General features: G+C 68.5%; 1 protein-coding gene across 5 annotated transcripts; it reads right to left on the bottom strand.

Annotated features, from left to right (window-relative positions):
• Window positions 1–281: 281 nt before the first annotated feature.
• Window positions 282–20,175, bottom strand: ABCA2 (ATP binding cassette subfamily A member 2). 5 transcript variants are annotated; one of them, XM_042245377.1, is made up of 48 exons: window positions 19,944–20,175; window positions 16,411–16,504; window positions 15,356–15,467; window positions 15,084–15,247; window positions 14,729–14,856; window positions 14,511–14,597; window positions 14,017–14,235; window positions 13,332–13,699; window positions 12,967–13,126; window positions 12,033–12,161; window positions 11,776–11,943; window positions 11,612–11,708; window positions 11,257–11,430; window positions 11,047–11,149; window positions 10,841–10,967; window positions 10,480–10,670; window positions 10,227–10,377; window positions 9,948–10,152; window positions 9,667–9,831; window positions 9,409–9,589; window positions 9,124–9,336; window positions 8,848–9,044; window positions 8,585–8,767; window positions 8,246–8,430; window positions 7,481–7,601; window positions 7,002–7,238; window positions 6,716–6,922; window positions 6,392–6,494; window positions 5,998–6,293; window positions 5,715–5,928; window positions 5,519–5,624; window positions 5,310–5,421; window positions 5,177–5,237; window positions 4,922–5,096; window positions 4,671–4,786; window positions 4,439–4,586; window positions 4,205–4,328; window positions 3,958–4,090; window positions 3,712–3,829; window positions 3,248–3,426; window positions 3,023–3,164; window positions 2,811–2,945; window positions 2,407–2,510; window positions 2,235–2,327; window positions 1,932–2,034; window positions 1,724–1,861; window positions 1,444–1,650; window positions 282–1,037 (listed from the first exon to the last, which is right to left on the bottom strand). In XM_042245377.1, exons 1-48 carry the CDS (start codon window positions 20,007–20,009, stop codon window positions 984–986), a joined length of 7,293 nt encoding a protein of 2,430 aa, XP_042101311.1. In that variant the 5' UTR covers window positions 20,010–20,175; the 3' UTR covers window positions 282–983. The 5 variants fall into 5 exon arrangements, with proteins under 5 accessions (XP_042101311.1, XP_060269691.1, XP_060269690.1 ...); XM_060413708.1 differs by having other exon boundaries at window positions 282–1,019; XM_060413707.1 differs by having other exon boundaries at window positions 10,853–10,967.
• Between the last annotated feature and the right edge of the window lie 1,528 nt (window positions 20,176–21,703).

Raw genomic sequence — 21,703 nt, 5'->3', positions numbered from 1 at the left:
CCTGCCACGTCCGCAGAGCAGCCGCCAGAGGGGCCCGTGGAGCTGCCCACCCTTCCCCTCCAGGGCCCCTGCGGGGCCTCATCTCTGGTGGAAACTCTTCTCTCTTGAGCTCCTGGCTGCGGGCCCTTTCCAGCAGCACTTTAACAGCTCTGTTTAGAAGGGCCAGTGAGGGGAGAGGAGCCCGGCCCCTCCTCCAGGTTGACCCCATCTCCTTCCCCCAGCTAGAGGCCTGGCATCCAGTGGGTCCCCTTCACCCCACACCCCACCCCATACACAAGGGCTTGCGTGGACTTTTCTGTTTATTTAAAACAAACATCTGTGCGCTATGTACAGGTCTGGCTCCCAGGGGGGAGGGCAGGGGGCCAAGCTGGGGGAGGGCAATACCAGCAGGAGGGGTGGGGAGGGTGGCAGCCCCTCACCTGGCCGGTGGGGCCAGCGTCTCCGTTCCTGCTTCCCGGCCCGCCACCCCTGGCAGCCTCCCTGCAGGAAGCCAGGGTGAGGGAGCCTTATCCTAAAGCAAAATAAATAGGCGCCTTGGGTGGGACCGAACCCAGCCCTCACCTCAGCCCAAGGCCGGCAGCAGCCACCATCCAAACTGGGTGTAAGAGCTCAGCTCATGGGGAGGCCAGGTCCCGCCAGGAGAGTTCGGGCGGTCCTGGCAGCCCGGGGCACCCCTCGGCCCTGGGAGTGGTGGGCAGAGCTAGGCAAGGGCAGAGGCCAGGGGCCAGCCAGACCGCAAGGCTTTAAGGCAGAGCAGGGTGAGGGTGTACGCAGCCCGGGGCTGGGCCAGCCTTTGGCACAACGAGGGGAGGGCGGTGCGGCGGCCGAGGGGGCAGGGCTGGAGGAGGATGAAGCCCTTGGTCCTGGACCGCCCATTCCAGGGCCTGGCAGGTGGGCATGGGGAAGGGGGGGGGGCACACGTGGGACCTCAGCCACCACCTGACTTCTGTTCCCACTGCGTAACCTCGACCCAGCTCCGGCGGTCAGCAGAGAGTGTCCGTGTTGAAGGAGAGCTGGGCCTGGTGGACAGCAACAGGCTGGCTGGGCTGTGTGAGTCCGCCCCCGGCCCAGGCCGGCCCTCTCGCTGGCCCTCCTGCCTCTGTCCGCCCCGAGCTCCCTCTCGGTGCGTGCAGGGCTCCCGGGTGGTCTGCCCCTGCCAGGCCAGTGGCTGTGGCTGCTGTTCCCAGGCTCTGCTCCGCCCACCTCGGTTCTGCCTGGCTCCAAAACGCCCTCCATTTCCAAGGTGCTAGGAGGTCGCCGTGGTCTGTCTCCCCTGACTGCGCCCGGGCCTCCAAGATCCACACTACTCCCGAGTATCAGGTGAGTCCCTCTGCCCTCGCGCCGGCTCAGAACAGTGGGGCCCAAGGCCCCGCCCCGCCCCGCCCCCCTCCCGAGCCCGGCCCCCTGGCCAGCCCGCGGCCGAGACCCGAGCCCCTGGCTCACCCGCTCCTCCTCGAAGCTGATGAGGCCCTCATCCTCCGTGTCCAGGTCCTCGGGCTCGTCGGCCACCAGCGCCCGCAGCTCAGTGGGGGGAGGCCGCGGCCGGAACAGGCTGAGCAGGCGGCCCAGCGGGGACTGCAGGCCCGAGGGGGGCTCCGTCTCCTGCCGCTCCAGGTTGTCGCTCTGCTTCTTGGCGAAGTTCACGAACACCTGGTGGGCGGGGGCAGGGGCGTGGGCGGGGGGCCGGCCCGGGGGGAGGGCGGCCCCGGCCCGGGGCACTCACGTTGTCCAGGGTGGTCTGGCTGACCGAGTAGTCCTCGACGCCCAGCACGCCCACCACCTGCTCCATTTTGCTGAACACCTGCGCCAGCGAGATGTGCGCGGACTTGAGCTGGTACTGCGCCTTCGTGTGGTGCCGCTCCTGGGGGGCGCAGACGTCAGAGGCTGCTCGGGCGGTGCCCGCTTCCCCCCGCCTCCCAGGCCTTGCCCACCTTGAGGACGGCCTCCGGGAAGTTCCTGTTGAAGAACCGCACCACGTCCTTCACGTTCTGGCTGCTCTTGGTCCTCACCGTGATCATGTAACCATCCCCAAACCTGCAGGACAGGCTCGTGGCCACACCCAGCCAGCAGAGGGGCCCAGGCTCGGCCTGTCCCCGTGGACACCCCGCCCCCTGTGACCTTGGCCGCCCCCCGTGGGACCCCGCCCCTTGTGCCCCTCCCCACCCAGGCCCCCCGCCCCCTCCCTCGCCCCCCTGTGCCCCTCCCCCACCAGGCCCTCCGCTGCCGGGGCTTACCGGTTCTTCAGATGCTGGATGCTGCCCAGACAGCGCAGACGTCCGTTCACCATGATGGCCAGCCGCGTGCACAGCGCCTCACACTCCTCCATGCTGCGGGCGAGACCCACAGGCTGGCACGGAGTGGAGGGGCTTGTGGGGGGGCGTGGGGCAGGTGGGGGCAGGGGCAGACCTGTGTGAAGTCAGCACCACCGAGCGCCCCGTCTTGATGAGGTCCAAGATGAGGTTCCAGAGGAAGCGCCGAGCCTTGGGGTCCATGCCTGTGGTAGGCTCGTCCTGGGGGTAGTGCCAGGCTCAGCTGCTATACCCCGTCTACCCCGGCTGGCCCCAGCAGCTGCTTCCCACCAGGCTCACCAAGAACACAAAGATGGGGTACTGACCCTCATCCCCCCCTTACGGTCAGTCACCAGGAATATGAAGGTTGGGGTACCTGATCCCCACCCCCACCCCATCCCCCATCCTCCCCCATCACCCATCTTCCCCATCCCATCCCCATCCTCCCCAACCCACCTCATCCTCCATCCCCCCCATCCTCCCCCTCCCCTATCCTGCCCCCAGTGCCACCCCTGGGCTCACCAGAAAGATGAAGGCTGGGTACCCGATGAGGGCGATGGCTGTTGACAGCTTCCGTTTGTTCCCTCCACTGTAGGTGCCGGCAGGCTTGTTGGCATATTTGGTCAGCTCCAGCTTCTCCAGGGCCCACTTCACCACCTGGGAGTGACGGGAACGTCAGGGGGCCCCCCTCCACACCACCACGCCGGCCGCCTCCCCCGCCGGGCGACCCTCACCCGCGCCTCGTCCTTCCAGGGAATGCCCCGGAGCCTTGTGTACAGCTGCAGGTGCTCGCGGGCCGTGAGCTCGTCGAACAGGGCGTCGAATTGCGGGCAGTAGCCCAGGCTCTGCTGCACCTGGAGGAGCTCCTTGAGCACGCTGGGGACACAGCGCCATCAGCACCAGGGCCGCCGCCGCCGCCGCCGGCCTGCCCGCCCAGGCGCCCGCCCACCTGCCCGCACCTGTGCCCGTTGACGAAGGCCTCGCCCCCCGTCGTGCTCTCGTCCCCCGTCAGCATCTTGAAGGTGCTGGTCTTCCCCGCGCCGTTGACGCCCAGGAGGCCGAAGCACTCGCCAGGACGCACGCCCAGGCACAGGCGGTCCACGGCCAGGATGCGACCAATCTTCCGCGATTTGTACACCTGCCGGAGGTGAGAGGGCAGCCGCTTAGCAGACCCTGTGAGCTCCCACTGGGCCCCCCCCCCCCCCCCCCCCCCCCCCCCCCCCCCCCCCCCCGCCGCCCCCCCCCCGCCCTCCTGCCCCAGGCCCCGCCCCCAGCCTACCCAGGCCCCGCCCCCAAACGCCCCCGCCTGCCCCAGGCCCCGCCCCCGCCTGCCCCAGGCCCCGCCTTCCCAGCCAGGCCCCCTCCCCCGGCCAGGAGCTCCCCCACGCCCGCCCGGCCCCGCCCCCAGCCGCCCAGGGCCTACCTTGGTCAGGTTCTCGATTTTGACCATGTCGTTGTCTGCATCTCCCCTGAGCACCCGCTGCCGCTCGCTGGCCACGTCCACGTCGTCCTCCACGGGCTTCGTGGACACGGGCATGCGCCTGGGGGGCGGGGTGGGGTTAGCGCGTGGCTGACGCCGCCTGGTGCCCGAGCGCCGGGGCCACGCCAGAGGGCAGCGCCCAGCCCCGCGCCCCCCCCCCCCCCCGCCCCGCAGGGCCGTGGCACTCACTGCGGCTGCCGCAGAAAGTTGTACTGACACATGATGGTCAGGAGGAAGCCCACAAAGCCCTCGACGGTCATGGCCACCAGGCCCCTGGTGACGATGTCCCACTCAAACGGAGACTTCATCTTGTCAACCTGGCCTGTGGGGCAGCTGGCTCAGGGCCGGGGCCTCGGGAGCACCGGCTCACCCCGAGGCCTGGAGCCCGCCTAGGCCCCCCGACCCAGGGGCCGCGCCATCAGCCCCGCAGCCTCACCGATCTTGGCGTAGTACTCGTTGAGGTACTCGTTGTAGGCCATCTCCATCAGCCCGTGGCCCAGGTTGTAGTTGGGGAAGATGAGGAAGCAGCTCTTCAGGTAACTGTTGACAACCTTCAGGTCCTGGAGGGTCACGGCCGGGGCGGGGGGGGGGGAGGAGGAGGTGTCACGGCACCTCAGGTGTCCAGCCTCAGCCCTGCCCTGCCATCCCCCACCCCGCCACCCCGGCCCACCTTGTCATGCTCAAAGAGCTGCAGCAGGAAGGTGGCCACAGTGGCAGTGATGCCGATGAAGAGGTTGATGACAATGAGAAACACATAGGCCGAGCTGGGGACCTCGAACCAGAAGGAGGCCGGGTACATGATGGGTGTGATGGACCACCTGCGGGCGGCAGCCAGGCGGCGTCACTGAGCCGCCGCCCCCTGCACCCCGCCCCGCCCCGCACCCCCGCCATCGCCACCTTACCCATAGAGCAGGAACAGGGAGAGCACGGCCGGGAAGTTGGTGGGTGAAGTGTAGGCCGGCAGGTCGAACACGAACAGGATGAGGACGCAGCAGGTGGCCGGGACCAGGTAGTTGAGCTATCGGAGCAGGGGGGGCAGGTGAGGGGCCAGAGGTGGAGCGGCCTGGGGACAGGGGCAAGGGTCCCGAGGGCAGGACGGGGGGCCCAGCGAGGGGCGGGGGCACGGGGGAGGGCCGGGGGTCTGGGGGCACACCATGTCCCACACGTAGTTGGCCAGCCAGTAGATGACGGGGTTGCAGCCGCTGACGAACTGCAGGTGCTTGGCCTTGGTGGACTTCTCGGCCACCAGAAAGACCACGAAGCTGGCCGGCACGAAGGACATGGCCACGATGATGAAGATGGCGATGACTACGTCGGTGCCCTGCAGCCTGGGGGCGAGGAGGCCCTCAGCCCTGCCCGGCACGCGGTCCCACGGCGGCGCCCCGCCCCCACCCCCGCCCGCACCTACAGGTAATCCAGAGAGAGGCTGGCACTCGTCTTGTTCATCGGGTGATTGGTGACGGTGATGCCTGCAGCACAGGGGCAGCCTCAGGACCTGCTCTGCCCCTGCAGGCCCACCCCGCCCTGCCCCGCTCACCCACCATAGGCCGCAGGGTTGCCCTTGCTCTTGGGCAGGTTGGCACGCAGGATGGCGTTGTTGAGGCTGTTGAGGTAGGTGGGCATGCTGTGGTAGCCCTTGTTGTTGTAGAACACCTGCGGGGGAACACAGAGAGACCCCCAGAGCCTGTCGTCCCTGCAGAGCTTGGGGGAGGGCGGGACGCGGCCGGGCCCAGGGCTGAGCGGGGCTCACCTGGGCAGCCCTGCGTACTGCAATCCTCCGCACCATAGCCGGGGCCCGGGCCCCAAACGAGGCTGGGATGGACTTCTGGACGTTGCCAAAGGTGATGGCCCCGTACCTGGGTGGCAAGCCGACCACCCGTGAGGCCGGGCGGGCAATGGGGGTCCGCTCCCCATCCATGGCCGGCGCACCCCTCCCCTCTGCTCACCGGTGCAGCCGGAAGCGGTCAGAGGTGAAGAGCAGGTACTCGGAGACGTTGTGGCCCGTGATGTCAGTCAGAATGTCACCCGTGACCACCCGCATCTGGGGTGGGTGCCCACCCACACCGCCCGGGCAGGAGAAGCCAGTGCCCTGCCCAGAACAGGTACAGCGGACGGGCTCCCGCACCAGGTGTGGAAGGGAGGGCGCCGAGGTCCAGTTCTCTGCAGGCAGAGCGCACAGTCAGCCTGGCCCCCACTTTCCCGAGCCCCAGGAGGCCCCACTAGCCGTACCTGACCCGGAGGTGGGCAGCAGGTCCTCGTCCAGGGTCACAGGGGAGTCGGACGGGGCGGGCGAGGGTGGGGGCGGCACGAAGTTGGACAGCGGCAGCCCCTGGGTGAAGGACTCCAAGCACATGCTGTCGAAGAACCGTGCGGCCAGCAGGCGCGACTCACCGCTGCTCAGGTTCAGCGTGGGCCCCAGCGAGCCGTTGGCCGGAGACTTGAGCACACAGGTGGCTCCCACACCCGATGGCAGCCTGAAGGTGCCCACCAGCTGCTGGGGCCCGGCATCGGGGGACAGTCGCAAGCTGGGAAAGCAAAGAGCAAGTCCAGGTGGGGGTCAGGTCAGCCCCCCCAGCCCTTGCACTAGCCCCCGCCCCCCACGGCGGCCCCGCTGCCGGCTCACCGGTATTCCCGGCGTTCCTCGTTGGCATAGGGGATGAAGTTGCCACGGGGCTGCGTGTAGTTGTGGTACTGGGAGGGGGACAGGACCAGCGGGGGCAGGTCGCCTGGTGGGAAACACAGAGAAGCCTGAGCAAGTTCCTACAGCCTGCCAGCCCCTCACGGCCCAGGTCCCCTCTTCCTAGTACCCACAGGGGTCCAAAGCTTGGAGTCTGCACCCCAAAGGAACCCCAGAGTGTGCCCACCAGCCTCAGCTACCATGCCCAGGGCACCCACCACATGGCTCCCAAGCAGGTGGATGTCCGGGTGCCTGGCCAGGCAGCCTTACCGATCTCTGGGACAGAGAGCGCCACAGTCATAGCCACGCAGACGAAGAAGGCGGGGAGCAGGATCTGAGAGGACAGTGCCTTGGAGTTGCGCCGGGCACAGTGGAAGCGCTTCACCAGGAGCCCGTGGAACTGGCGCACCTTCAGCCACCAGCCCTCCAGCTTGCGGCTGCCCTGGCCGACCCGCGTGAGGGTCTCCGCCTCTGCCTCTGCACAGGAGGCAGGAGCTGAGCATGGGCCCCGCTCCACCCTCCAGGGACCCTCCTAGCTGTATCCCACAGCCCCCACCTTGCAAGCTGACATTGTCAGGGTCCTGCAAGTTGTCACAGAGAGGGTGGTAGTCGCTGCAGACATCGGTGTATCCGGCCCCCTCGTCACCACGGGCAGAGCCCACCGAGGATGCAGACTGCAGCGACGCCTGTGACTGGGCCAGCTCCGCGCACCGTGCCAGGTTGCTGGCAGGACCTTCCCCGGATACTGGGTCCGCAGCCCCTGGTAACACATCTTTCCTGGACTCTTTCACATCTGCAGAGGGGCCAGGGGAGACGCGTGGGGGCTCAGGGCAGCCTTCACCTGCAGGCCTCCACACTCACCCACCCACCTCAGGCACCAGCCCCAGCCTGACCCTGGGGCCTCCTGGCTCCCTGTTCCCACCTAAAACCCTTGGCCCCCAGAGACAGGGTAAGAGTGACAACCCTAGGCTCACGCTCAGAGCTGGCAGAACCAGGGGATGGGGGCAGAGCTGATCAGCAGCTGTGGAGTCTCACCTGCCTCACTGTTCTCCAGCGACTGGTCCTCCTCCGACACCTTAAGGAACACTTCCTCCAGTGTCGTGTCCATCAGCCCAAAGCTGCTCAGGTGCAGTGCGTCCAGACTGTGCTCCAGGTGCTGTGGAAGAGCTGCGTGAGGCCCACCTCACAGGGGGTGGCTGCAGGGCAGGCGGTGCCCACCTCTTGAACAGCCCCGCCTCCTCTACTGGCCCCGCCCCAGTTCTGCCCCAGTCCCAGAGCCCAGTCCTGCCTCCTCCACCAGACCCGCCCCCTCCGCTGGCCCCGCCCCCAAGCCCAGTCCTGCATCTTCCACCAGGCCCGCCCCCTTCACTGGCCCCGCCCCCAAGCCCAGTCCTGCATCTTCCACCAGGCCCGCCCCCTCCGCTGGCCCCGCCCCCAAGCCCAGTCCTGCCTCCTCCACCAGGCCCGCCCCCTCCGCTGGCCCCGCCCCCAAGCCCAGTCCTGCATCCTCCACCAGGCCCGCCCCCTTCACTGGCCCCGCCCCAGAGCCCAGTCCTGCCTCCTCCACCAGACCTTCCTCCTCTACTGGCCCCGCCCCACCCCCGCCCCCTCCAGTGGCTCCGCCCATCCAGCGGCCCTGCCCCCGAGCCCAGTCCTGCTTCCTCCACCAGTCCCGCCCCCTGCTGGCCCCACCCCTGAGCCCAGGCCCGCCTTTTCTGCTGAACACACCTCCTCCGCCTCCCCTACTTCTTACAGACCTCAACCCCACCTCCTCCATCAGCCCAGCCCAGACTCACACACCTGAAAGAGGCGCTCAAAGGCCCCCTTCTTGGCTGCCTCGCTGGGCAGGATGTAGGAGAGCTCGGTGCTGGTGTCGGAGACCAGCAGGCAGGAGGCCACATGTTTGCGGATGAACTGGGAAACCTGGGACTCGGAACAGCTGCTCAGCTGGGCCGGACCTGGGGGGCTGGCTGTCAGCCCTGGCTCTGGGAGGGTAGGGAGGGCTTCATTCAGGGGCTGGGGGAGAGGGTGGGCCAGGCCCAGTTAGCATCCTGGGCCCACTGGGCAACGATGAGAGCCCAGCCCCTCAACCTCACTGGTCTTGAGGAGGAGTCTGGGGCAGGTGGCTTCCGCACAGACCTTGGGGGCCCCCTGGCTCAGCAGGCCGCTTGACCAACGTGAGGCGGTAGCCGTCCCCGTAGGTGCCCTTGAGGAAGAGAGGCGAGCCGCAGCACTTGAGCTTCCCGTGGGAGATGATGGCAATGCGGTCCCCAAGCAGGTCAGCCTCGTCCATGTGGTGGGTGGACAGGAGGATCGTGCGGCCTGGGGGAGACGGGGATCAGAGGGGCGGCCAGGTGGGGCCGGGCAGGGGGCTGCTCTCCCCACCCTCAGTGGCCACTCACCCGGCTTGTACTTCAGGATCAGGTCCCAGATGGCGCGGCGTGCATAGGGGTCCACGCCAGCCGTGGGCTCATCTAGAATGATGGCCCGGGAGCCGCCCACGAAGGCGATGGCCACCGAGAGCTTGCGCTTCATGCCGCCGGACAGCGTCTGCACCAGCGAGTGCCGTTTGTTGGAGAGCTCCAGGTCCTCGATCATCCTGAGGGCAGATGGGAGGTGAGCCGCGGGGGTGGGGTGCTGCTGCCTGCAGCCTCGGGTCCCGCCCAGGCCCCACCCACTTGTCCATCTCCTTGCGGATCTCCTCTTGGGCCATGCTCTTGAGCCTCGAGTAGAACCAGAGGTGCTCCTCCACCGTGAGCCGGTCGAAGAGCACATTGTGCTGGGGACACATGCCCAGGTTCTTGCGGATCTCGTCCATCTCTGTGCGGATGTCGTGCCCGTAGATGGTGGCCGAGCCCGACGTAGGTGGGAACAGGCCGGTGAGGATAGACCTGGTAGACAGGTAAGGTCACGGCCCCACCTCTTGAAGGGAGCCCTCCCTGCCACCCACCCCCGACACGCACATGGTGGTGGTCTTGCCAGCCCCGTTGTGGCCCAGGAAGGACACGACCTGGTTCTCATAGAGGTTGAGGCTCAGCTTGTTCAAAGCCAGCTTCTTGTCGTTCTTATAGACTTTGGTGAGCTTGTCCACGCAGACCACCAGCGGCAGGTGGGTGGGTTCCTCCTCCATGCCCCGCGTCTCCTCTGCACCGGGGCCAAAGTCAGCACTCAGCCCCTCAAAGTCAGCAACTGCCCCAGTCCCCACCCTGGTGTCCACTCACCCGAGCGCCGGCTCTCCATGGCGCAGGCTTGATCCTCCTCCATGACGCTGAGGCGAGGGGTGCGAGCCCACGGCCAGTTCCACTCCCATGCCTCCGTCCGCCCGCTGCCCAGCCAGTAGGATTTCTGCAGTGGGAAGTACCAGGGCCGGGGCAGCCCGTACATGCCTATGGGGAGAGGGGAGGCTGACCCAGGGCCTGGGGTCACCGACCCCCGCAGGCCATGTGTCCCCCCAGAGACAGCCCCCTTCTCCTGTTCTCCTCCCCTCCGAAGGGCTTGGTACCTGGGTGCACAGCCTCAATGTACCACGTGAGCACCCCATAGACGACCGCGTCTACCATCAGCATGGTGACAGCCAAGAGCAGGTTGAAGTCATCCCCTTCCACGGGGGACTGGCTGAACGTGTGCCACTGAATGCCCACGCCCGCCACCTCGTACAGGGCGAAGTACTTGGAGCCCAGGCCGAAGGCTGTCGTGGACATCAGGGACTGAGGGGACAGCAGTGTCAGTGCAGGGAGGGAGGCCGACACCCCCAGGCCTGGGCCACCCGCACGACCCTCACCGCGATGCACTTCTCGAAGGCGGTGATCTTGTCGTGGGCCACCTCCTCACGGATAGCCACGTACATGTAGGGCACGTAGCTCAGGAAGTAGATGATGCCGCCGCAGGCTGAGGCCAGCTTGGCCTTGGAGTACAGCACGGACACCAAGAAGCTGGGGGCAGGCAGAGCCACGGGGCGTCAACCACACCTGAGTCCTGGGTCCTTACTCGAGGCAAGCCCGCCCTCCAGCCCGCTGCTGCCACACAGCACTCACCAGAACATGATGGTGGCCACCGCGTAGACAGCCAGGAAGAGCCAGATGATGAGCACATGGCTGTGGGCAAGGACCTGGCCGTACTTGAGTATGGCGGTCAGCGCTGTCACCGAGATGGAGAGCTGCACGCAGCCCGTGATGAACCAGGCCACCCAGTGCACTGCATTGTTCAGGCCCATGGTCTTCATCACCTGTGGGGCGGCAGGGCACTCCTCTCCACCTCTCACCTGTCTCCATCGCCCCCTCCTCCGCCTCCACCCCTCCCCTCTTCCCCTCCTCCATCGCCCCCTCCTCCGCCTCCACCCCTCCCCTCTTCCCCTCCTCCATCGCCCCCTCCTCCGCCTCCACCCTCCCCTCTTACCCCTCCTCCCACCTCCTTCAGCCGGTGCTCCTTCTCGGCCACGATGTGCTGAATGGTCATGGCCACAGAGTAGACCCAGGAGATCACCATGCAGAGAGGCATCATGTGCTCGATGACAAACAGAAAGCTGGGGGGAGGGAGGGGCGTGAGGCGGAGGCCGGCGGACCGGGGGCCCAGCGCTCGCCCAGCGCTCCGTCTGCACTCACTCGTCCCGCGTGTAGCAGGGGTAGGGAAACATCTGCACGTAGTTGCCGGGCTCCACCACGTCGTGGCCCACGAAGGTGTCGATGATGGCGCGCTCCATCATGTCTGCGGGTGGGAGGAGCAACAGGATGGTGGTCAGCGGAGGCCGCGCCCCGCCCCCCGCACCCCCCCCCCCCCCCCCCCCCCTCCACAGCCCCAAGGTCGACCCTCACCCTGGATCCAAACGAAGCCATATAGAAAGTAGAAGCGGCCGCCGGTGTTGGGCCCCGGCCGCCAGTAGGCCCGGCGGATCTCGTTGGTTTTCTCCGTGAAGCTTGAATTCTGGCGGATCTTGTAGTGCACGTGGGGCGGCAAGGAACCGTCCTTGCGGGTCTGGAAGATCACACCTGGGACAGGAGGAGGGGCGGGGCAGAGGTAGGGGAGATGAGGGGCGGGGCCGAGGAAGGGAGAGGGAGGGCGGGGCCGAGGGCTGGGGGCGGGGCCGGTGACCGACCATAAAGGGGTGGGTCTAGGGCAGGGGAGAGGCAGGGGACCCGCGCTGGGGACCTGCCCAGGGGGCTGGCTCACTAGCGAATACGGTGACATTATCCTGGTAGGCCTGGTTAAGGGTGTAGTTGACAATGCTCTCCTCATCTGGAAAACCCTTGAAGATGTCCACACTCACCTAGGAGAGGAGTGTCCTGAGAGGTGGCCTGGGCACCCGCAGGGCCCCGTGGGGCCTACCCACCCACCTTGGACATGAACTGGATCCAGCCGCAGGCCGCATTGTCGATGGTGTCCAGCTGCTGCAAGAGGACCGAGCCGTTGGGCAGTGAGAAGTTGTCCTGGCGCAGGGCAGGTGGCAGCTCCTCGGGCGACAGGCTCAGGGCCTCCGGGTGCTGCCGCAGCTCGGCCACGTACTGGGGGAGGGGGAGAGCGGTTCAGAGGGCGGCCTGGGCTAGCCAAGGTGGGCCCCTGCCACACCCAGCCCAGCCCAGCCCCCCAGCACCTGCTGCAGCCAGCGCAGGTGTTGCTGCAGCCTTCCCTGCTCCAGGTAGCTGCGGATCTCCGCTGAGATGTTGAGCCACACCTGGGCGTAGTGAGTCACGTTGCCAACAAGGGCGAAGGTCTCATTGGCCTGCAGAGCGTGAGGGCAGAGCATGGGGCTCATGGAAGGACCCCAGCCAGCAAGGGGGGTTCTCCTTACCTCGCTCCCTGGCTGGAGGCCACCCACTGGCCAGCCCCACCAACCACCAATCTAGGTCTGGCCAGATGGCCCCTGGAAGCTCCAAGGCCTTCCCTCCCAGGCCTCTGCTCAGCGCCTCCCCTGAGACCCCCTCTGCCCGGCTCCCAGGAAAGCACAGCCTCCCCACTCCCTGCCCCTTTGTGGGACCCCTCCACATATGTCCCAAGTGGCCCTGACACTTGGCCCTCATCTCCCCCCATGCTCATCCTAGGGACCCCCTCCACAGCCCCTCCCCTTCCTGGGCCATCTCCAGCCCCGGTTTCTACTTCTTCCAGACTGCAACCTGGGAGGGCCACGGACACGTGCTCTCAGCTGGTCCCAAACCACGTAGCTGCCCTGCCCAAATCTCACCCGGACAATGCTCTGGAGGGCTTCTGCCTGCAGCGCCCCCTCTGTCCTCACCAGTGCTGCCCAGCCCTGGCTGTGCTCAGCCAGCCAGGACGCTTTGCCACACCAGCCAGGCAGGGCATCCTCAAGGCAGCCTTCAAAGTGCCCCTGCACCTAGGACTTGCTCCCAGGTCCCCTCACCCAGAGAGCCAAGCCCCGGAGTTCTCAAGAGCCAGGGCTGCACCCCTCTCGTGCCAATTCTACCAACCGCCACCGCCCCCCCTACCACTGGCGTCCCCAGCCTGCAGAACCCTCTGCCCAGCTCCCTCAGTTCCTGCCCCAGAGGACACGGGCAGCCTGAGGCGCACACCTTGAGGATGACACGGTCTGCCTCAGAGCCCGCGGGCGCGTACAGGATCTTGGGGTTGCTGGTCATGAGATGCACAAGGAGGCCCAGGTTCCGCTGCTCCTTGCTCGTGAAGCCCAGGGAGCTCATGTTGCCCCTTCGCAGCGCCTCGGGCTCGATGGTGCTGGGGCAAGCAGGTGAGACTCGAGGTGGGACGGGGCATCGGCAGGGAGGGGTGGGCGCGGGGCTTCCAAGCAGGTGCAGGCATCAAATGATTGGCATGGAGTAGGGGTCCATGGACCGGGACCAGGGAGGGGGCATCAGAGCCAGACCTGGGGGCAGGCCCAGCAACCCCCAGCCTCCTCACCCTGCCCCTGCCACCCACCTACCGGTTGTTGCCACACAGGATGGGCTGCAGGCCGGCCCAGAGCTGCACGAAAGCGGAGCACTGGCCCTGCAGCGCGTCCGAGGGGGCCGGGGCTGCAGCGGACGGGGCCCCCTCCTCAGCCGTGCTGTTGGAGCTGGGGCCCGCCCCAGCCCCGGTGCTGTTGGCCACCCCACCAGGGCCGCTGGCTGCGGGCCCAGGAGCCCGGCCTGCGCAGGCGCCCTGAGGCAGCAGCAGGGCAAGGGCTGAGAGGACATCCACGTCCCGCAGGACCTTCTGGGCGTCCAGCAGGTCCTCCAGGAGCGCCTGCAGCCGCGGTGGGGGTGGTGGCTGCTGTGAGGCAGCAGAGCCACTAGGGGCGTCCAGGCCCAGCTGAGGGGAAACGGGGCGAGTAGGCAGACGCAGGCCCAGGGTCTGGGGGCTGCTCTGCACGGGAGGCTGAGGTCAGCGTGGAACGGGGAGGACACCCGCAGGAGACACAGGAGGCAAGCAGGGGAGCAGCCTGGGGGTCAAGGAGCGCCGACCAGGGGCGGGGAGACAGACTGGATCGAAGGCCCAGGCAGGGGACCCAAGGACAGCCAAGCAGAGCCCCGGGCCCAGGCGCTCCCGGCGACGCCGAGGAGTCCTGGCACACCCCCACCCCCCGCCCAGGTGCCAGATCTGCAGGCCGCCTGGCAGGCAGGCCTCACCTGCTGGGCAATCTTGGCTGCATCCAGTTGGTTCCGGAGCTCAGCAGCCAGCCCCGAGAAACGGTGAGCACGTGCCGCAGCCTGCCCTCTGCAGACCGCATCCCGGTATCCCTGCAGCGCTGTCTGCTGACCCCGGGGTACAGTGAGGACCCGGCCCAGCTCCCTGGAGCCTGGCATGCACGTGAGCTGCTCCAGGAGGGCAGGAGCCAGCAGCAGCTCCTGGGGACAGGGTGCAGAGGAATGGCTGAAAGGAGCCTCAGCCAAGAGGATACCAAAGGCCTGGCCCACAGGGCCCAGGGCCTTACCCTGCCCCACCCAGCGGGCCGGGTCCGAGATCACCCAGGTCCTGCAACAGCAAGTGGGGGCAGAGGGAGGGAGAGGGACGCATTCCCACCCTGCCTCCCTGGGACAACCACCAACTCCTGGGGACCCCCTCACCCTCAATGGGAGCCCTCTCTTCACCCTCCCAGAAGCAGGCAGCGTGTGCCCCTCACCTCCATCTGGAACAGGGGCTGCTGATTCCTGGGCGGCCCTGAACCCCCGTCCAAGCCAGGCGAAGGGCCAAAAAGCAGGCGATAGACCTGAGCGTGACGGGGTCATGGATCAGCTGCTGGGGCTCCAGCCCTGCACCCCCATGGGAGCCAGCGGAGGACCAGGGCAGGGGGCTCCCAGGAGCAGACACAGGCGCCCCACTGAGGCTCCCGGCCCTCACCTCGGGCAGGTCCACCTGGGCAGCCAGCAGAGCCCGGGCCGCGCTATCGGGCAGTGACAGGTTCTGTGTCAGGAAGCGCCACAGCTCCCGAGGGTCCCTGGCCACCGAGTCCAGAGAGAAGGAGGACACTGGACAGGCAGAAAGACAGGGCTGAAGGCCGGCCAGAGAGCCCCAAAGGGCCTCGGAGCTGAGCTCCCAGCAGCTCCCACTGTGGCTGGCCACAGTGACGGGCAGCAGGCTCCTGGCGAGCGCCGGGCAGGGGTGTGGGCGTGGAGCCCGCGGCAGGAAGCGCCCGAGCCCGGCTTCAAACCCCGCTGACCGCGGGCTCGGGCACCGCTCCGCCCCCCGGGCACACCTGCAGGTCGGGCTGCGCGGCTGTCCCAGGGGTCCGGGCTGGCGCTGAGGGCCTCCAGGTGCTGGCGCAGCGCCTCCAGCTCCGAGCCCAGGCTGGGCCTCGCCGGGTCAAACAGGTTGCCCTCCTCCACCACGCGGTTGAGGCGCTCCAGCAGCTGTGTGACCCTGAAGCACCACTGGCCGTCACCAGCAGGCCGCCAGGCCCGGGGCGGGGCAGCCGGGCGGGGCGGGGCCCAGGCCCGGGGGCGGGGCCGCCGGGGGCGGGGCACTCACGTGGAGTTGGCATACTGAAGGAAGCCGAACTCGTCCCGCTGGCCGTCGGGGCACAGCGACTGCATGACCGGCAGGATGCCGGCGGAGGTGAGGGGCGCCGCCGTGTAGAAAGCTGAGGGGCAGGCGAGAGGGCCCAGGGCCGGGGAGGGGCGCGGTCGGTGGGGAGGGGAAGAGACAGAGGCCGAGAAGAGAGATTTAGAGAGAGTCAGGAAGAAAAGCAGCTGCAGGCAGCAGACGGGAAACAGACGGCTGAGTGTTCTAGTGCAGATGACCCCGGCAGGTCAGAGGTCAAAGGGCATCTCACCATCCCTTCCCCACAACTGCCAGAGCGCCCCTCTTCCCTCCACCAGCCAAGGCCAGTGCGCTGACTGCTTCCCTAAGAACAGGAGGCAGCACTGCCCCCAGGGATCAGGAGCACAGGGGGCCCCTACTGGGCAGTGACCTCTGACCTCTCTGGCCAGCTGGTTAGTAGAGTGAACGCAGGAGCCCACTAGGTCTGAGTGGACAGCGGCCAGGTGCTGCAGCCCTGCACAGCAGGGCCAGGCGACCCCACCCTGGATGACACCGGGGAGCCTGACTGGGGAGCCACTGAGGTCCAGGGGCTCCAGCCTTGACCTCCCACCACCCCACCCCCACCCCACCAAGCCTGCTGTTCCTGACAGCAGGCAGGGGCCCTGCAGGACCCAGCTGGCCAGGAGACGCCGTTAGTGCAAGCGAGGGGCGGGGGAGGGCGCAAGCTTCACCAGGAGGCCCCGCAGGGCTCCCGAGGACGCCCGGGCCAGCTGGGGGGGCGACCGCGCACTTACAGACTGCGTGCAGGCCCGGGAGGAGGACAGAGACCATGCAGGGCGGGGAGGAGGGGCAGAACAGAACAGAGGAGACAGTGAGGCCCAGCGCCGCGGGCACCCCAGCCCGGCCAGGCGCGGGGCGTGGGACCGCGCCGGGGGACAGGCACCCCTGTGCCGGGAGCAGCTGTGTGCACGCCGACGAGTGTGCGAGACGCCGTGAGGGCCGCCTGCCCGCCCCTCCCGGCCGGGCCCCCAGGAGCCCCTCACCTTCCTTCACAGAGATGGTGGGCTTCTTCTGCCGAAGCCCCAGCAGGATGAAAAACAGGACGAGCGGGATGAAGATCTCGAAGGCCAAGACCCACTGGAAAGGGCGGGCGGAGTGAGGCCACCTGCCCAGCGCTGGACAGGACACACCCAAACCCTCCTCTCCCTCACAGACACCCACCCCTCCCAGGGCCAGCCCAGCCCCACCGAACCCTGCATGGCCCGCCATGGGCCACAGGTCCACCCAGGCCTCCCGAGCCCACGGAAATCGCAGCCCCTCCCTTCCGGAGCCTCTTTGAGGGAAGAGGGTCAGCCTTCTCTGGCTCAAGCAAGCCGGGTCCCCACACCCAGTCCAGGTGCGCCTCGCTGGAGGCTGGCAGGGGCGAATCAGGCAGCGGGCGGTCCACGCTGACCCACGCACCGCCCAGCTCCTTGCCTGCCTGCAGGGCTGCCTGGGCAAGGTCTCAGAGGATCCAGCAGTGTCTGCTCTGGGCTGTGACTCCCACCGTCCCCGGAGTCAGCCCTCCTCCCTGCAGCTGTAGTGCCATCAATCTCCACCCCCCCCCCCCCGCCCCCGCAAAGGCCTAAGAAGGTGAGGCCTGGGTCGGTGGAGGGCCTGGCTGTAGCCCTGGGCCCTGAGCCTCCGGGAAGACCTGGTCAGGGGTCTGACAGCCCCCCTCGACCCTGAGACGCAGGTGCCTCCTGCCCTGGCCCACCCCACCCCCCAGGTGGCTCGGGTGGGCGCGGCCCTGCCTGCCTGGGGCCTCTGATCAGGGTTCCCAGCGCAACTCGGCTGCAGGCTGAGCACCGAGGTGAGCCCTGCTGGGACCTGCCTGGAGCGGTAAAGAAGTGCCCGGGGTCCAGACTTTCCTCCATTCCCGCCTGCACCCCTCCTGGCTCAGGGAGGGCACCATGGAAGGGGGAGGCGGACCTTGGGCTGGCTGCTCTTTGGGGGCCCCTGGCCCACCCGAGGGCACGTCCTGACCCCTACCCCTACTAAGCTTCTGCAGAGGCACCAAGGTGCCTTCAGCCTCACCCCCATCCCAAACTGACTTCAGAGTGCTGACCCAGCGGCGCTCTCTCTGGCCCAGGGCCCAAGCCCTGGTCCCCCAGGGCGGGGCCAGATGCTGCTGTGTTTACTGGGCTGACAATAGGGCTCTGTGGTGTGGAACACCCTGCCATGTGTCTGCGCCCCACGCCCGCCCCAGCCCGTGCCAGCCTCCACCCCCGCCCTGAGCCAGCAGCCAGCCCGGGGCCAGCCCGGGAGGCAATGTGGACCAGGACAGGTGCCTGCCGTGTGCACACCGAGTGGCTGGGGTCATGGCCGCTGAGCCGGCCCCACCCACCCCCGCCCTGCCTCCGGGCACCTCCGCGAGTAACTGCAGCAACAGGCCCGCTGCCTCCTCATTGCTATAGCAACGGCCGCACAGGAGCTGCTGGGAGGAGGGAGGCCTGCTTGGCGGGCGGGTGGCCAGAGGGGCATCTGGTTACGGCAGGCAGTGCAGGGTCAGCCCCACCTGGGTGCCCCACCCAGCGGCCGTGTGTCCCCTCCAGGCCCCTCCCGCTGAGTCCAGAAGAGAACAGGTGAGGCCTGAGGACGGAGGTGCTGCCCCCGACTCCAGGGACCTGGTCCTCCCACCAGGAGCAGCCAGAAGCCCCAGGACAGACCGGTATCCAGACCAAGGTCCACACCGACAGATGGAGAAACCGAGGCGCAAAGCTTGGGAAGATGGAGCAAGCCGGGCACAGAGATCCTTGGTTCCGACCCCCCAGACCAGGCTTCCCCCAGGGCACATATGCACCCTCAGTGAGGCGTGCAGCACGCAGGCAGACCCTCTGCTGGCCAAGTCCAGGGAGCCAACTGTGACGCCCAAGACCCTCCCAGAAAAGTGGAGGAGTGTGCCCGCCACCTAGCCTGCCCCAGCCCCTGGCGTGAGCCCAGCGAGGCCTCAGCCACCCTGGAGGAAGAATTCCTGCTGTGCTGTGGCCACAGCCGAGGACCTCCACAAGCTCAGCCATGCCTGGGGGCACCATGGGGCAGGGCAAGGAAGGCTCTGGGGAGGCCCAACCTGACATGCGGGGGCTACTCCCGGGTGTAGGTCAGTGGGCAGCTGCCCCCTGCTTGCCAGGTGCCCACTTCCCTGAGCCTTGGGGTCCCCAGGAGATGCTGGGGCCCTCACGGGAGCCTCTGCTCCCAGCTCCCATCCTCCCTGCCAGGAACTCGAGGGCTGACACTGACGCATGCCCACGTCCAGTCTCAATCCCTCCCCGGGGCCCCGCCCTGCTGGCCCCGGTGACCCAAACCCTGCAGCGGAGGAGGCAGCACCAGAGGCTGCAGGTCTGACCCACGAGCCCAGCGCCAGCCAGCCCCGGGCGCCACGGGCAGCGAGCGAACACAAGCCTGGCTCCCTGCCAGGGCCAGGTGCCCAGGGGAATCCTGCCAGGCCAGGGTGATGACGGCTACCCTGCCCATCTGCAGGTCTGCGTTTCCCACTGTGCACTTTGAAACCCCTCTCAGGGAGGGGCCCAGGCAGGAGCAGGTCGGCTCAAGGGGCCCTGGGGCCAGGTGGGACAGGAGCCCCCAAACTCCAGAGGGGCGAGAGGATGCCTCCACCTCAGGTTCCATCTCCAGACCCCAACCTGCCCTGAGCCCCATCCTGGAAAATCCCGTGTCCTGTCAAGAACCCGAGCTGCCCAGGCCTCGCTGCGATGTGGCTGGTGCCAGCTGGGCAGGCCAGCAGATGCCCCTTCCCTTCCCAAGGCTGGAGCAGTGGCAGTGATGATGCCCATACCGCCCCAGCCCCTCTCCTCACTGGCGCTTCAGCCCCTGACAGCTGCTGTGCCCTGCACCCTCAAGCACAGGGCAGAGAGCTGGGGAGCACGGTAGTCACAGGACCCAGTCCCGGGGCGGAGAGGGGGGGGAGGCCGGGTTGGGGGAGCGGAGAGTGGAGCGCTTCAGGGAGGAGGGCCCCAAAGGACAAAAGGGTGCAGCAGGGCCTGGGTGGCCGAGGCAGGCACAGCGAGGACGCGGCGCGAGCCCGTGAGCGAGGGCCGGTGGATGTGCGCGAGGAGAGGCGCCTGTCCAAGGACAGAGGGCTGCGCCCGGAGGAGGGATAGGGTCCCTGCAGGGGCGCCAGGGCTGGGCCCAGAGACCGCAGCGCCTCTGAGCCGGACCCAGACCTCCAGCCGGTCCTCTGCCGGGGGAAGCAGGGCCTCCCGCTCCCCCGGGGGCCCGGGCCACCTTCCAGCCCTGAGGCTGGCCCGGGAGAGCGCGCTGCGGAGGGCGCCCGCCCCGTGACTCAGCCGAGCTCCACGAATGTCAGCGGACGCGGGCGGCGGGCCGGGTACAGCCGAGCCCCCTCTCCGGAGGCCGGGGCGAGGGCAGGCGTGGAAGGGGCGACCACCCGCCGCCCCGCCCGCCTGGGGTCCGCGCGCGCCGGGCCGGGCCGCCGCACGTGCGCGCGGGGAGCGCGCCGCCGGCCCCGGTGCGCGCAGCCTCCGGCTCCCGCCGGCCCGCGGCGCGGGGGGTCGCTCACCGGGCTCCGGCGCTTCAGCGTCACGTTCTTCCAGAGCAGCAGCTGCAGCTGGTGCAGGAAGCCCATGGCGGGGCCGCGCTCCGCCGCCTCCGCGCCGCGGCCCGCTCCTCTGCGCGCCCCGCCGCCCGCTCCTCTGCGCGCCCCGCCGCCCGCCGCCCGCCGCGCCCCGCCGCCCGCTCCTCTGCGCGCCCGGCCGCCCGCCGCCCGCCGCGCCGCTCGGCATCGCCCGCGCGGGGCGGGGTCTCGAGCCTCCGGGACCGGCTCGGCGCTGGCTCCGCCCCGGCGGCCGCGGCTCGCGCCGCCCCCCGCCCGCACCGCCCCCGCTTAAAGGGGCCGGCGGGTGCCCTCCGCACGCCGCCCGACCCGGGTCGCCTGCCCGCCGGCGTTTGGGCGGTTCCCGGAGCTCTGACCCGCCACGAGAGGCTTTCTGGTTGCCCGCCTCCCGCTAGGCGTTGAGGTGGTGCGCACAAGGGCCAGCCGTACACCGAGACCCCCGACTCAGTCCCAGGGCGCTCTTCTCCCAGGGGCGCCGAGCCGAGGCGCAGCACCCCGGCCCCCTGAAATAGTCCTCCCTTAGAGGCGCTCCGAGGTCGACCCTGGCCCTGGCCCGTGGCCCCCGGGGGATGCTGGGGGATGCTCGCCCCCCACCAGGTCCCCACCTCTGGCTGCCTGACGATGGCAGGAATTTCATCTGAACCTGAGAGCCAGATCCCAGCGCGCGGGGCGCTCCGGGGCTGGAGGGGGACAGTCACCCATACCTGGGGAGGGGGCGCGCAGCCTCGGATGCGGGTCCTATCTGTGCAGGGCGGGCATGTCTCTAAAGGCTCAAAAAGCTGGCTTTCCTGCCAGACTGGGGGCAGCCCCACCTGCACCTTGGGGGGCGAGAAGGGCAGCAGGGCGGCTGTCCTTCCCCTGTAAGAGTTCCCCGCGCTCCTTGTGAGTGAGCCGCTTGGTGACCACGTGGCAGGGTGGCCCTGGCTGTGCTCCGTGGGGGCTGCAGCTCCCTGGGCTCAGCCAGGGGGAGAAGGGACCCAGAGAACCGCTCTGTGCAGGCGAGGCAGGCTGGTGTCTGGGGAGGCTGAGGCTGCGCCCTCTGTGAGGGGCTGCTTTCTCTCCCTGTGGGTGCAGGTGACTGTGGCCTCTGTGTGGGGTCTCTGGGGTCAGTGCACCCACAGGCTTGGGGCAGCGCCTGGCGGGGGCTGAGCCTGGTGGAGAGGCCCATTCCCAGGGAGGCCAGCGGAGGGCAGGCCCGCCCCTGCTGCAAGAAGCCTCCTGCCTTGCACTTCTCTGGGCTCCTCCTAACCTCAGTTTCCCAATTGGTGAATGGGAGGGGCAAAGCAAGTGGTATTGAGTCTGCGCTACACAGAGAAGGCTCTAACCTGAGCGCCAGGCAGGAGAGGGTGGGGATCCATCCCCCTCTCCTGCCCCCCTCCTCCCCTCCCTCCACCCGCAGCCTGAGAACACTTCCTTCTCTGTCAGAGCGTGGGGCTAGGTCAGGACAGGAAGCCACTGCCCAGGGGGAGGGCAGCGGCTTCCTGCATCCACCTGCCTCCCACCCACCTGGGGCCCCGGCAGCGCCACCCAGAGGCTCAGCGCCAGCCCCCACCCCCCCTCCCCTGCACACCAGGGCCCCCTGGTGCAGCAGGGACCTGGTGCTCCCCCATGCCCACGCTGCCCCCAGTGACAGGGTGCCCACATCTAACCGGGCCTCGTCACACCCTGGATGCCCGCAGCCTGAGAATGAAGTCCCAGGGCGCCTT

This window comes from Ovis aries, chromosome 3 (genome assembly GCF_016772045.2).
Source record: "Ovis aries strain OAR_USU_Benz2616 breed Rambouillet chromosome 3, ARS-UI_Ramb_v3.0, whole genome shotgun sequence".
NCBI lineage: Eukaryota > Metazoa > Chordata > Mammalia > Artiodactyla > Bovidae > Ovis > Ovis aries.
This window is presented reverse-complemented; position numbering and strand designations above follow the sequence as displayed.

Bases quoted from the DNA above. Each gene is read 5' to 3' on its own strand.
- ABCA2 (XM_042245377.1), bottom strand. From the start codon at position 20,009: ATGGGCTTCCTGCACCAGCTGCAGCTGCTGCTCTGGAAGAACGTGACG. The intron at 10,378-10,479 runs GTGAGTGCTGTG...GCCTGCCCCCAG, and splicing joins GTGGCCACCATCATGTTCTG to CTTCTTGGTGTCCGTGCTGT. The intron at 7,239-7,480 runs GTGAGACTCCAC...GCCCCTCTGCAG, and splicing joins GCTGGAGAACAGTGAGGCAG to ATGTGAAAGAGTCCAGGAAA.